The 15,305-nt window shown below is 42.9% G+C and overlaps 1 protein-coding gene across 7 annotated transcripts in view; it reads left to right on the top strand.

The window, feature by feature from the left end:
* Positions 1-15,305, top strand: part of LOC119263639 (nectin-2-like) — a 150,686-nt gene that overhangs the window by 29,865 nt on the left and 105,516 nt on the right. The window contains exon 10 of one of the 7 annotated variants that reach the window (XM_037539633.1): positions 2,417-2,563. The exons of the other annotated variants lie outside the window; for them this stretch is intronic. Within the exon in view, the coding sequence (XP_037395530.1) occupies positions 2,417-2,468 (52 nt within the window). The 3' untranslated portion in view covers positions 2,469-2,563. Of the gene's footprint in view, positions 1-2,416; positions 2,564-15,305 lie in introns of those variants that run through there. 7 annotated transcript variants of the gene reach the window in all.

Below are 15,305 nucleotides of genomic sequence, written 5' to 3' on the forward strand. Positions count from 1 at the left end.
TTCGACCCCTCAGGCGGCACTGCATTAAAAACCCACATCATTCTGTAACGGATATTCCCACATGGGCTCAGGAACACTTCGGAAAACCACTGTCAGTGAACTCAGTTCGTTGCTCCATCTACAAGTGCAAGTTAAAACTCTGCCATGCAAAGCGGAAGCCAGATATCAACACAACCCAGAAACGCCGCCGGCTTCTCTGGGCCGAGCTCATCTGAGATGGACTGACGCAGAGTGGAAAAGTGTCCTGTGGTCTGACGCGTCCACATTTCAAACTGTTTCTGGAAATCATGGACGTCGTGTCCTCCGGGCCAAAGAGGAAAAGGACTGTCCGGATTGTTTTCAGTGCAAAGTTCAGAAGCCAGCATCTCTGATGGTGTGGGGGGGTGTTAGTGCCCATGGCAGGGGTAACCTGCACATCTGTGAAGGCCCATTAATGCTGAAAGGTCCATACAGGTTTTGGAGCAACATCTGCTGCCATCCAAGCAGCGTCTTTTTCAGGGACGTCCTGCTTATTTCAGCAAGACGATGCCGAGCCACATTCTGCACGTGTTCCAACAGCGTGGCTTCATAGTAAAAGAGTGCGGGTACTAGACTGACCTGCCTGCAGTCCAGACCGTCTCCCATTGAAAATGTGTGGCACATTATGAAGCACAAAATACGACAGCGGAGACCCCGGACTGCTGAGCAGCTGAAGCTGGACATCAAGCAGGAATGGGAAAGAATTCCACCTACAAAGCTCCAACAATCAGTGTCCTCAGTTCCCAAACGCTTATTGAGTGTTAAAGGAAAGGTGATGTAACTCAGTGGGAAACTCGCCCCTGTCCCAACTTCTCTGGAACGTGTTGCAGGCATCAAATTCAAAATGAGTGAATATTTACAAAAAACAATAAAGTTTATCTGTTTGAACATTAAATATCTCATCTTTGTAGTGGATTCAGTTAATAAAGGCTGAAAAGGATTTCCAAATCATCGTATTGTTATTTTATGTTTTACACAGCGTCCCAACTTTATTGGAATTGGGGTTGTAGATACCACTCTGTCCCTGTAGCTCCTTTTGGCCAGCTTGATGGTCCTTTGAAGGTCATATCTGGCCTTCTTGTAGCTAGCCAGGTCACCAGAGTTGCAGGCAGCAGCCCGAGCTCTTAGTTTGGCTCGAACCTCAGCACTGATCCAGGGTTTCTGTTTGGGAAATGATCTGACATTGATTTTTAGTACAGTGTCTTCAGTGCATTTACTGATGTAGCTTGTGATGGAGTCAGTGTATTCATTGATGTCTGCGCCAACCACATCACAACATCTTCCAGTCTCTGGATTCAAAGCAGTCTTGGAGTGTGAAGATGGCCTCCTCACTCCATTGACAGACTGATCTGAGCACTGGTTTTAGCAGTGGTCTTTTTAACTGGGTGAAGTAGTTTTAACTGGGTGTAGCAGTGGTCAGTCTGTTCTCCTCGGATGGGAAATTTAATGTGCTGGTAGTTTTTGGGCAGAACCTTCTTCAAGTTTGCCCTGTTAAAGTCCGCAACCACAGTAAAAGCAGCCTCAGGGTGAACGTTCTCCAGTCCACTAATAGTCGCGTACAAAACCTCCAGTGCCCGTGACTTATCTGCCTGAGGTGGGGTGTAGACGGTAGTGAGGAGGACTGAGCTAAAGTCCCTGGGCAAACAAAAAAAGGGTTGAACTTTGACTGTTAGGAGTTCAATGTCTGGAGAGCAGTGACTGGTAAGAACCGCTACATCTGTTCCCCAGAGTCCTGTCCTGGCGGTAGGTGGTGAAGCTGGCCGGTGTGATGCCGTTGTTTGGTATATGGAGACATGTGGTCTATGTGGGCTGCATGGCTGTGAGCTTGATTTTATACACCTATTAGTAATGAGTGTGGCTGAAAGACCTGAACTAAAAGTTAGGAGGGGTGCCCATATACTTTTCATGAAGATTGAACATTTAGTGGAAAATGGAAAGTTACCGATAGGACATGCTGTGTGTTGTGTGCCCACAAGAGCAAAATTAATCTACTCTGAAAGAAAACACGGATTTAGTTTCTCTGGTTCTTTAAGAAAAGCTGTATAAAATAATCGTGTTGCTAAACTATAACACTGTTACAAACAGCCACATTGTGACTCCCTCTATGATTTACACTTTTTGCATAAGATGTCACATGCTTACTAAATAAACCTGTGAACTTTCTCACTTCTGACACCAATGGAGGACCTGAATGTGTGAAGAATCACACAGAAAAAGTTTCTCCTCCTGATCTTTCAGATTTATTATGGAATTGAATGTGAAAAGGTTCTTTTTCTCTGAAACATCTGAATGAAATAACAGAGAGCATGTGGCACCACAGAACATGTCACTAATAAAGATTTATGAAACCTCGTTCCACTAAAAATTAAAATGTTCTCAATGTTGTAATTACTTGCAGGAAAGATGAAACCCTGATCTACGGCACGGTCCAAAAGAGCCTGAGAAGATAAAACTCCACCACTTCAGCAGCCGACGCACAATATTAATGAGTCAAGTGCAAATACTCTTCATGTATTTATATACTCGGGAATAAAAGTGGGCTTCCCAGCTCGGAAATCCTAAAGCATATTAATAATTTCTATTAATTCTTTTAAAATACTGTTCCAAGCTCAGTGGTAAAAAGAAGCAGCAGACTGAAATCAGGCATGTGATCATTGTTTTGTACCAACACTGCCGTATCACTGTAAATGTACACGGCTTTGTTCTGTTTAGTGAGGCAAAATGAGCAGAAATACTGCTGGCCATTAAAATCACAGCACCGAGGAAAACGCCTCCTATATGTCTGACCCTTCAGGATCGTTAGGAGAGTGAAAGCGATTGTGTGGGTTACGTCCCTTACGCTGGGCATAAAGGGAGACTGCAAAGCGCAGGTTCAGAGCACCTCGTTAAGCATTTGCTCATAGTCCGTGTTCCCTTAAGATCCCCTGATGAAGAAGACCACAGCCATATCTTCAGTTTTAGGATTCTGAGAGAAGAAGAATTCCAGGAATGCGAGAGTCCGGATTATCTCTCCGGGTCATCGGTGCTCATGTTGGAGCGAGTGTGACCTCAGTGATCAGAGCAGCGGGTGGAGAAGGGTCAGACTTATTGATGTAAGGGGTCTGGACCTCCCCAAAAACGAGTGAATGGGAGGACGGACATCTGGTGCACATTGCTGATTGACCCAACAGCCACATCACAGACCTCAACAGCTGGGATGCGTCATGATCACCAGGGGTCTGCCAGGACTGTTGGCCATGGTCTGCAGGAGCAGGACCTTCCCACTCACTGGCTATTGCTTCGGTTCTGCTGGCCTCTGAACACAGGCCACCGCTGGCAGGAATATCCCCATTGTACGGTGTCCCATGTCCGGTTACTGCACCACCATGTCAGACCGCCAGCAGCCGCAGCAGGTGGAGTCTGGGCTCATACAGAGGCTGCATGGCACAGCATTTCACTAATACACGTCCAGCGTCTCTCCCTCTCCAAGCCAGACTGTGTGGAAGAGGATGTTGCCGTCAGTGGTGGATCCTCCAGACACTGTTCACTGTGTTCTGCAAGCCTAACCGAGCTGTGTTTTATAATCATGCATCATAAGCAGTTTGACAAATCAATATCGCTCTGATTTTTCAAATTTCTTGGTGTTTTAATGGCTGGCAGTGTAATAAAAAGGAGTATATGAGTAATAAAGAGTCTTAATGCATGCAGTTAAAAATGCAAATGAATTAAATAGGATGAAAATATTACTAGAAGAACTGGGATAAAATGTACATCAAAGCATTTTTATATTCAGTGAGTTCCAGTACTTGATGTATATACTGAATACCGGTATGTTGGCGTATGGCTTGATGATGCATTTACATTAATAAGCCAGTCATTAAATGTAGATAAAAGCCTAAATTTTATTAATAAGATGTTTAGTTTTAGTTTATTGTTTTGGTTATTTTTACTTACTTTGTGCTACTTTATGTCTGTTTCAGATCAGAGGATTGTTTTTGATTTATTAATGATTGTTACTTTGTTCGATTAATCTTGTTAGTTTTGATTTGTTTTAGTTGATTTTGTTTTTAAAGGCCTGCGATGTGATAGGAAGACGGAAGCAGCTGTGTTCTTCCTTTAATTTGAGTATTTAAAAAAAGAAATAATGGGGGGGGGGGGCGGGGAGAACGTAAAGGATGTTATTGTTCCTGCTTTTCTAACAGATCTACTGTACACAGCGGTGCAGTTCCTCACCTCATTTACCTCCACCTAAACCATTTAAAGTCACCGTGACTCAGAATCCGAGCCTGATTTCCTTTAAACGATGTTTACTGTGATCGGCTGTTTCTCTAATAAAGCACTGAAAGCCCTGCTGGGTTCAGGGGGGGCGTTGTTTGGGTTCTAGAGAGTAACAGAAGATCAGTAATGAGGAGAGTCGTGTGGGTTCAGTGTGATTCATATCATGGGTTCAGCACCACCTACTGGCTGGTCAGTAAAGTGCAGCGTCTTCTGCTTTAAGGAATTCTGGGAAACTCACAGTAAAGAGTGCGTTGCTGTGGGTCCTCACTGCTCCGGACTGTGGACCCAGAACGCTCTAAATATCACAGTGAAGTGCTGTAATTATCAATATTAGCTTCTATATTCATAATTAACACCACTTACAGACCAACATACTGAAGCTGGGATTATCAGAACGAGCGTTTCAGTCATTTTACTGTTAGAGCCGCAGGAGGCTGCGCTAGTGTTAGCGAGTTTTATTCACACAGATAATCTGACCGAGTTACAGCTGAACCTGCGTGTTGTGGCTGTATATTCACTCCAAGTCATTTCCATTGTGTTTGTTATTTTCTGCTGTGTCTACAAACCAGCAGGACAGGAGCTGCTTTAGTGGTTATTTTTCATGTTCACCACCAGATGGCGGTGTTTCTTAGCTTTCTGTTTTCCTGTATTTTCTTACTGCAACTAGAAAAAAACCTTATAGCAATGTCTGATGCTGAAGTGAAACCTGATGAGTATCAATAAGTATTACATGATTGTAAACTTACAGTAAACGTAGAGTAGAAGTAGTTGAGGTGTCTGTTTTATCATTTTAATTTTGAGGATATTCATCTAACACAAAGTCTGGAAAGATAAATGGACCACATTGCTAATGAAACTGTTGGCATATTCACTGCACAATAAACAGAGCATCACTCGCAATGTCACTTTCCTGGACTTGGAATGAGCCTGGAATAACTGGACTGTCAGTTTACATTTAGGACACTGAATCTGAAGTATGTTTGTGTCTACCCTGCTGCATTAGAAAATTAACGGTAGTGCATAAGATGTGGCGAGGTGGGCTTCAGGAAATATCAATACCACGGTAGCCCCCTGAAGTGTAAAACACAGCCTGAACGTGCACCAATGCGTTGTGTTAGACCCGCCCTGCCCAGATCTAGCAAGGAAGGAGAGACGCCCCTACCCCTAGGTAAGTACTCATCCAGAATAGGCGATTGTTAAAGATGAGACAATTGAGAATTTATTATCATTTTCAATTAACTTCCCTTTTCAGTTCAAGTATCATTTGTTGAGTTCAGGAAACAATAACAGTCCATTTCCCTTTTTTACTGTTGAAAACACACAACAGTGTTATAATTCACTTTACAGTGCTCTCAACCTCAAGAGAAATTGGAAGCTGTTTTACCCTCTGACCAGTCCCAGGATATGAATGGACAACAGTGTCATTCTGAATCAACACAAAGAAACTTTCTCTTTCAACGAGTGTAATAACTCCGTCTCTAACACGATAAGAAAACACTCCTTCTTCTTCTTCAGGGAACGTAAATGACTCAGTCTCTTGAACCCAGGAATGTATAATGCCCAGTTACCCGTCTGTATTACTGTGAGAGAGGCTAGAGGATGTCTGTGATGCAGGGCACCTTACTTTAATAGAGCTGATCAGAAGATGGCAGAGGAGCAGCTGAGCTCAGTCTCACACCCACTCACCCGCACGGGGAGTGGCGCAGGCAGTGACTCTCCCCTATCAGACTCTCACAGCCACTGGCGGCAGAATTCAACTCACCACAGTCCTCCTCCTGCTCGACCCGCAGCTCAGCTCCACTACACAGTCCGTCCGTGTGGAAACTCGTTAAGCTGCTCGCTCCATTTTCTCCCCTCCTCTGTCCAGACACACGGCTCTGCACGCCACAGAAAGACGGGGTTCTTCCGTAATAGCAGTCTAGCTGCTCACCCCAGCTGATGACGGGTCCACAGACTTTCAGACAACGCTCTCAGCTGTGCTCAGAGTCCGAGGGTTTAGGATTTTAGGAGGAAAAGATGGAGCTGATTCGAGCTCAAAATGTCCGAGCCCCCTGTTTTTCTGCTCTCTCCCCCCACTCTCCCCCTCTCCCTCAGCCCCGCCCACCAAAGGCCCTCATTGGCCAAAATCACACGATATTAGGAAAGTTTCAAGATAAAGGTTCCTGTATATTTCCATCCTCTACACTCACCTTGAAGTCCCCACATATACGCACTTCACTTTTTCCTTTCTTCATCACGGGAACAATGGGCGTAGCCCAGTCACTCCAGTCAACTTTTGAGAGAATGCCAGATGCCTCCAAATTCTGCAGTTCGGCGTCTACCATAGGACGTAGTGCATACGGCACTGGGTGCGCTTTGTGAAATCTTGGGTTGGCATGTTTTTCAAGTTCAATTTTGGCCTTTAGGTGTTTAAGTTTACCAATGCCTTTCTCAAACACGTGTGCATTAGCCTCCAACAACTGTGACAGTCTCTGGTCAGGGCTGCGGGTGGAGCTCTTGCGGTTTGTTGAGATATTCAGGGCTTTTATTGCATGCCAATCAAGCTGAACTCTTCTCAGCCATTCACGCCCTAGTAGAGCTGGGCCTGTGGTTTTCAGGACATAGAGCTCTAACTTGTGTGTTTGGTCACCATAGGCCACATCCACTTTAAGTTTCCCTTTGGGTGACACCTTTTCACCTGTGTACGTTTTTAACATCACTGATGTCTTTTTCAGCGGTAAGTGAGAAAACAGCCTGTCATAGTCGGTCTTAGAGATAACTGACAAGGCTGAACCTGTGTCCAGTTCCATTTTAAGTTTCACTCCAGACACTGTTGTCGTGACCCATATTATTTTCCGGTCTTCTCCAGTTATGCTATGCAGCTCTAAACATGACAAGTCATCTTCCTCACTGCTGTGTGTGTTATCTGAATGTTCTGTTACTTTGTGCATTTCATTTGCTTTGGCCTTTAATTTAGGTTTAAACCCTTTGCTCTTTCCAGATTTTTCTTTTTGGGTATTAGTTTGGTCTGTTTTGCATGCTCTTTCTATGTGGCCTTGTTTGTGGCATTTCCTACATGTCTTTTCTTTGAACCAGCAGTCGTTTGCATGGTGAGAGGATTTACCACACCTGTAGCATTTTTGCTTTTTCCCATTCAAGGACATTTGATGTACTTCGTTTTCTAGGGGTTCCTTCTGTAGCTCTGATGCACCCTTAGCTGCTGTTTCCATTGAGATAGCTAGTTCGAATGCTTTCTTCAAATCTAGCTCTTTTTCTGACAGTAGCCTTTTCTGTGTGCTTGTACAGTGAATGCCACATACCAATCGATCTCTTAAGGCATCGTTAAGCCCATCTTTAAAGTCACAATGCTGCGAGAGTTTGCGCAGTTCGGCCATATACTCAGATATGCTTTCATCCATTGTTTGATTCCGTTTATGAAATCTGAATCTTTCTGCTATCACTAATGGTGCGGGGTTTAAGTGCTTCTGCAACGTCTCAACAATGTCTTTGTATGACTTGCTCGACGGTTTCACGGGGCTCAGGAGATTACGCAGTAGACCGTAAGTTTTAGCTCCCATTAGACTGAGGAGGACGGAACTTTTTTTGTTATCCTCGATATCATTAGCGTCGCAGTATAACTCCACTCGCTCTATGCATGATTCCCAGTCTTCATTTGAGCTATCAAACTCCTCTTCTTTCCCAACGTAAGCCATTTCGGACATGAAATCCAGATCGTATCCGTTTATCCTTTCACTGTGTGCTATGCACTGTTACTCACAGATCCTTTGCTAGGTTTCGTTTCGTCTCCTCTTCGTTTCTCCTTCCCTCCGGTTTCGTGCAGTTGTTTAGGGTCCGGTTTTACTCGTCGCCATTTGTGTCTTTACTCAACAAAGTAAACATGAATAAATGATTCAACTCGGAGGTAGAATGAACATGACTTTTGCTGAGCTTCACTGTAGTCTCAATGTCCACATATCACTGCACTGGCAGGTAACCTACAGGTAAACTCAATAGCTAGGGGAGTGGTTCCGCTGAAGTAAATAGATCCACTTTATATACTACAGGTTCGATGTAAAAAACTTTCTCTATTTATGCACAGGGTTGGAAGAAAACTGGTTTATGGTGGCACAGAACCCACAGAGAAAAAAGTAATTGGTAATATCATATCAATATCATTGTCTTGTTTTAAAAGGCTGAGGTGTGAAGAACAGGCCTTTGCTTGCAACTGATCACTCTCTTGCATTTATCTTGATAAACAAAAGTTTGCTTCTTGTTACACTGATAGAAACTGCTGCATGGGTGTCATGCAGTTTCATTGTTGTTTAGTTCATTTTGTTGTGGCAATCTTACATTTTACTGTTTTATTGCAGGAGAACCCTTAAGGAGCAGTTTCCTTGACCAAAGCTGGCTCTAAATTGGCACTACAACACCACCGTCTTCCAAGAATGTTTTTTTAATTATTTTTATTAGTCTAATGTTATCATTCACAAGTTTGTGTTTCATAAATGTATATGTTAGCATTAGAATTTGTCAATTAACAATGGTTATGAATTAAGAAGTATTCTCTATAAGGTAATATGATTTGTGATGGTGTTGCATGCTTTCTGTTTCAGAGTATCTTAAAGACTAGATATTCAAGATTCAAGAGTTTTATTGTCATGTGCACAGCAGAGCAGGCAGTTGCACTGTACAATGAAATTCTTACTTTGCTGTTCCTCCATTCACCATATAAACTCTTAAGAGGATAAAAAAAAGAAAATATAATAATAACTCCGTAAAAAAAAACGTAGTAAAAGGTAAAAGCAAAAAGTGTACAGTATGTGCAAAGTTGAAATAAGATTAAAGTTACACATGCGTACGTGCAAATAAGTGGAGCAGCTGTTCATAAAGTGCATCAAGTGACATGAAAACAGATGTAAACAGTAAACAATGTTACCCTGTGCAGTAATAGATGTAAACAGTATTGTTCTAACAGCAGCAGTGCAGTGCAGGTAAGGTGCAGTTGTTGAGTGGAAGGTTAAATCAGTTCAGATTGGGAGGGGGGAAGAGGTAGTGAGTGAGGTGTTCACCAGCCTGATGGCCTGTGAATAGAAGCTGTTGGTCAGTCTTGTCGTCCTGGACTTCACACTCCTGTAACGTCTGCCTGAAGGTAGGAGTGTGAAGAGTCTGTGCTGGGGGTGTGCACTGTCCCTGGTGATGCTGTGGGCCCTCCTGATGACCCTGGTGTGATAAATGTCCTGTAGTGAGGGGGCGGCTGCTCCTGAGATGGACTGGGCAGTTTTGATCACACGCTGGAGAGCCTTCCTGTCCTGAGCAGTGCAGTTTCCATACCAGACCATGATGGAGCTGGTAAGAACATTCTCGATCGTGCTCCTGTAGAAGGTGCTGAGAATGGCAAATTTCCTCAGCCTTCTCAGAAAGTTCAGTCGCTGCTGGGACTTCCTGATGAGGTGTGTGTTGTGAGACCAGGTGAGATCCTCACTGATGTGGATGCTGAGGAATTTGAAGGTTTTCACCCTCTCCACCTCAGTCTCACCAACATACAGGGGTGTGTGCAGCTCCCGCTTCCTCCTTGGATCAACAATCATTTCCTTGGTCTTGTCTGCATTCAAGGAGAGATTGTTGTTATGACACCAGGCCACCAGCTCGGCCACCTCCTTCCTGTACGCTGACTCGACCCACCAGTGATCAGTCCAACGACTGTAGTATCATCAGCGAACTTGATGATCTTGCCCTCCTTCCCTTCTCTACCCCGCTATTACCCTTTGGCCTCCTTTAAGGCCTGACTATGTTTGTTCTATGTACCTCATTATTTGTAAGTCGCTTTGGATAAAAGCGTCTGCTAAATGTAATGTAATGTAATGTAAGGGTAGTTCTGGGAAGCCACGCAGTCATACGTGAAGAGTGTGTACAGAAGGGGGCTCAGCACACAGCCCTGGGGGACCCCTGTGCTGACTGTTCTTATGCTGGATGTGTGGTTGCCAACTCTGACTGACTGGGGTCTGTCTGATAGAAAGTTCAGCACCCAGTTGCAGAGGGCAGGGGTCAGTCCGAGGGTGAGGAGCTTTTCTGAAAGTTATCTATTCATATCTATCATAATTTATCTATTCACATCATTTATAGTATACAGTATAGTACAGACAGCTTTAATCATTTTATTAAGATTGTATAGGTTGCAATAGCAATATGAAGTAATGTGCCTTGATTTGTAGTGTAAAATGGAATTGAAAAACATTTGGCAATTGCACCACACATCTTACCCTGTTTTTATTCATTCAGTTTATAACAGTTAAAGCATGTTATTCTGTGTTTGTACATTGTCAATTGAAGTAAATATAATGAAACATGATTGTTATTATTTTTTGTTTTACTTTACATAAATTGTAATGTTATTGTTTCACTTAATAGACTCTTCTATTAGAAATATATTCAGTAACAGAAATATTTTCTGTGAAGAAACTATATCTCATTGGTTGTCAGCTCTGTTCTTGGAGTACCCACTGCCCTGTATATTTTAGTGTTTTCTCTGAAACAAACACACCTGGTGCAACTAATCATCTACATATCAAGCCCTTTGTGAGTTAAAGTGGGTGTGTTGGAGCAGAAAAACACTAAAATCTGTATACAGGGCCCAGGGTTGGGTTTGTAACATGGAAATTTAAAAAACATTCTACCTTTTTAATAAACCTTTAATAACTATATTGTACATATTGTAGTTATATTGTGATAAAAAATAATAATTCTATACATTCTAATATAATAAAATAACTAAAAAAGGACAAATGAAAGTAACATGGAAGAGGCATTGCGAATCCGGTCCAGAGCTGATCCATATGTAAAATAAACATAACGGATGTGGCCCACATCTGGGCCACATGAGTAAACAAATCATTGGGAATTGGTCTGATGCTTGGCAAGTGTCGGCCCGTTGTGTCAAAAGAATCTGGGCTGGACCCATTTTGCAGATCTGGGCCAGATCTAGTGGGGCATTTGGGCCAGATCATTTTTGCTATCCGGGATGTAACGTCATTATTCCAGTATTGAACTAAGCTGCCTGACAGAGAAGCCTAAAAATGATATAAACAGATGCTTAAACAGAAGTTAAGACAGCGTTTGGTTTTATCCTAAAGTTAGGACAGTATTTAGGAGATTTAGTCTAGCTGAGATGTTTGTGTGATACTGATTTCTTATCTGAAGTTAATGATAAGAACTGTTGTTCTGTAATAGCTTCAGCCATAAATTAAGTCCTGACTGAAGTTGTCATGGTCACTAAAGATAAGATTTCAGACTTGAGAAGTTTCTGTAATACAGCCCCTGGACTTGAAAAAGTATGTAAAAAATGTATTTTTATGTAGATGATCTGGTCCTTTAGTTTAAGGTATTTGGGATTCTGATATGAGGGTGTGGGTGATAAGTGAGGAAGATGATACTAAATAGTACTTCAAATCAGAAACAAAGCAAAAAGACAATCAATAGAGCATATGCGGATGCGGGGTGTGAACTGATGTTCAATGAGAAGGCCTGGCTTGCAGCTTCTCTGAAAGGTGGGTTGAGGTCAGGGTTTCTTCAAAGTTTCTCATTAGTTTTGCTCTGAAATGGCACTTTTCTTTTAAGCATAGTGCCAGCTTTTAATTCAAATACATTGTGAGTATCTTGTCCCAGATCGTGTTAGTGGAGAAAGACGCTTTGCCCACCTCCGCTTCTCTCCCATTTTCACTGCCCAGCCGTTCTGTCCTACACGCTTGTGTACACACACACACACACACACACACACACACACACACACACACACATACATTATGGATACCAAAATACTTGTCAGGTATTTATATTTGTCAAACAGGACAGATAAACATGTTTGTGCTCTTGGAAAGATCTGATCTCTTTATTAGCAGTTTTATCTTGTATTAGCAGAACTTTATCATCTCACGCTCTCTCTCATGAATCTGTTACAATTTAGTAACTTGATTGATCCACTTTCTGTAGCGGCAGACATCCATGAATATTATAGGATCAGCACACATTTCTTCAGTGCCAGCTGAAACCACTCCATGCAGAACTCCACCAGAGGTCAGGCTGCCACCAGAATTGCCCTGTGGATGTGAGTGGGTGAGAGAGACAGAGATAATAGAAGGGAGAGTAGAAATTTATTTTTTACACTTAAGCTGTCAGTAATCTGACTAAACTACACAATCCTTACTGATCACCGCTCCTTCAGGTTAAAAATATTCAATTCAATTCAAGTTTATTTATATAGCGCTTTTTACAACAAGGTTGTCACAAAGGTTGTCACAAAAATAAAATGGTCAAGTACAGAAAGAGTCTTTTCAGGCTGTGAAGCTCTGTAAATTTGCACCAACTGAGACCTGGCATAAACTAACATCATATAAAATCACAAAGTAATGTGTTGTTTATTAAAAATAATAATGGTAAAAAATAAATTTAATTCAAATTGCAGAATATAACAATAAATAATGAGAATATTTAGGTGTATAAAGGTCAAATTGTCACAAAGGTTTGGTGAATAATGATCACACTGCAGATCTCTTGCTTTATACTGTAATTATTGTGCTTGTTTTTATGCAGGACAAAGTGTAAGATAATAATCATTTAATAATGATTTTCATTTAATCTTTTTGAAAGTATGAGATCCCCTTTCACCTCCATAAAATCTAGTCCTGGTATATATACATTGTATACATTAGGGATGGGGAGATTCACCGATTCACATCGGTGATTCGGCACACGTGTCTGCGATTCGACTGCACTGGTAGATTCAACGTGCATCGGGTTTAATTTGGGGCGAATTTACGGTGCATCTCCTGTAGCCTTTTTACATCGGCAAATACCATCGGGTGTTTTGTTTTCCAGTATCTATTCCTTATTCTAACGTATTTTCAGAGGCAACATGTTTTTTATTTTTATTGGTTTCTTTTTTTTTTCGAGGCCACATAAATGCAGCATCGTGTCCTCAGGTACTGACGCAAGCACGCAGACGTACACAACAAAGCTGGAGGGAAACGAGGGCATTAGCAACGACAAAGAGACTTAATGCACCAAAAAAGACACACAAATCAAACGTGTGGCAATATTTCGGGTTTTTTAAGCGAGGTGGTCAACTTGACAAGACGCACGCAATCTGAAAACAATGCCGTGGGGCTGTCAAATACGTTGGTAGCACAACGAACCTGGCGACACATGAAAAGACGGCACGGTGTGGACGTCTCTGCGGCCGCGACCCCCTCGTTTTCTCCGGATCCTGCTGAAACACGAGCCACACTGAGCAGCAGCAAAGGAGGTGACGGGTCTATCGCAAGTTTATTTAGGCAAAGCACGGCCCTGGCAGCTAAATCTGCTCGCTCCCAAGCCATAACTGATGCATAGCCTACTTTATTTGCAAAGGTATTCAGCCCTACAGCGTCATAGAGAATGAGGGATTTAAACAACTGGTCCACATCTTAGACCCAAGGTATAAAATACCACAAAGGGCATTTTTTACTGACACACACTGTCACGCACAATGCTATTGAGTTAAGAAAACTGATGGGTCAGGCCAATACATCCTCAAACCTCAAATAACTGTATCGAATGATCACTTATCAAACCCAATCCTCATATAATTAAGTCATAGCGTTATCCAATCGTTTTTGAATCGCATCATATCGTGAACAGGAGTGATTTGTATCGCATCGTATCGACAAGGGGTTTCAGAGTATCGCAATTATATCGTATCGGTGGCAGTGTATCGAGATGTGTATCGAATCGACCTTAGTGGTGAAGATATACATCCTTAGTATACATATATGCATGTAGCCCTGGGCTAAAACCCTGCTCTTATTTTGATATTTTCAAATATTTTTCACTTCCAATTCAATGTGAATACGTGTAGTCTGTGTGAATTGGTGGAAATTAATTGCACGTATGCGTGGATGAACGGCATTTGAGTGGAACGTACTGGAATTCCATGTGCTTCCACAACTATTGTCAGCGTTTAAGGAAATGCTGTAGGACAGAGAGAGTGCCTATCATTGTTCTCCTCCTTTTAGAATGGCCCGGGGTCAGGTATGGGAGGGGTGATGTGATGAGGCTGGCAGGAGCTACTGCAGCTGGCAGAGCTCAGTTTTATCCTCATTTAGCGACAGTGAACTGCCACCCACCCGGTCTGCTGCATCATGTAAAGTCACCAGTTACAGAGCAGAACTGCGTGAGTGATGTATTGTGTGAATTACCACTGCTCAGAAGTGGGAGAATTAGCATTAGCCGCTAGCTACTATGGTATGCTGCAGTGCTCGTATCCTGGACTGAGCCCGTTAGCTTTAGCCGCTAGCTTAAGCACTTTTACTGGTTCAGTAGTACAGAGGAGTTTTGTGTGTGCTGGACTGCGCAGTGGTGAAGACTGTGTACGAGGGACATTTACGCTGCCCGGAGACGCTCGAGGTTCCGCGGGTTAGCCATCGCTGGGAGCACCTGCCTGCATCACGAGACAGAAAGAGAGGAGAGCGAGAGAGAGAGCAAGAGCGAGAGAGAGGAGAGCGAGAGAGAGAGCGAGAGCGAGAGAGAGGAGAGCGCGAGAGAGGAGAGCGAGAGAGAGAGGAGAGCGAGAGAGAGGAGAGCGCGAGAGAGGAGAGCGAGAGCGAGAGAGAGAGCAAGAGAGAGGCGAGAGCGAGAGAGAGCAAGAGAGAGAGGAGAGCGAGAGAGAGAGCAAGAGAGAGAGAGGAGAGCGAGAGAGAGACCGGTGGACGGCTGTGAGCACGCTTTGGTGACGTTGGTGAGAGTTGGACACACGACATTAAAACCGGAACTGTAAGCCGACTTTTCCCTTAAAAATACGGATCCACTTTATGCTGCAACGAGTTTGATCAGGCCTGCAACGTTTATTATTTTGTTCTTTTGAGTTTGCCGGCTTGTATTAAGTGGTTTAAAAGGAAAGTAATTGATCAGCGCATATTAAAAGGTGGTCCAAACTGTAATTGTCAATACTTTAAAACTACACGTTAAAATACACGATGATTTCTGTTTTGCCATTCTCCTCGGTTAAAAGAGAGCTGTTG

Source organism: Pygocentrus nattereri, chromosome 6 (genome assembly GCF_015220715.1).
Source record: "Pygocentrus nattereri isolate fPygNat1 chromosome 6, fPygNat1.pri, whole genome shotgun sequence".
In the NCBI taxonomy this organism is placed as follows: Eukaryota; Metazoa; Chordata; class Actinopteri; order Characiformes; family Serrasalmidae; genus Pygocentrus; species Pygocentrus nattereri.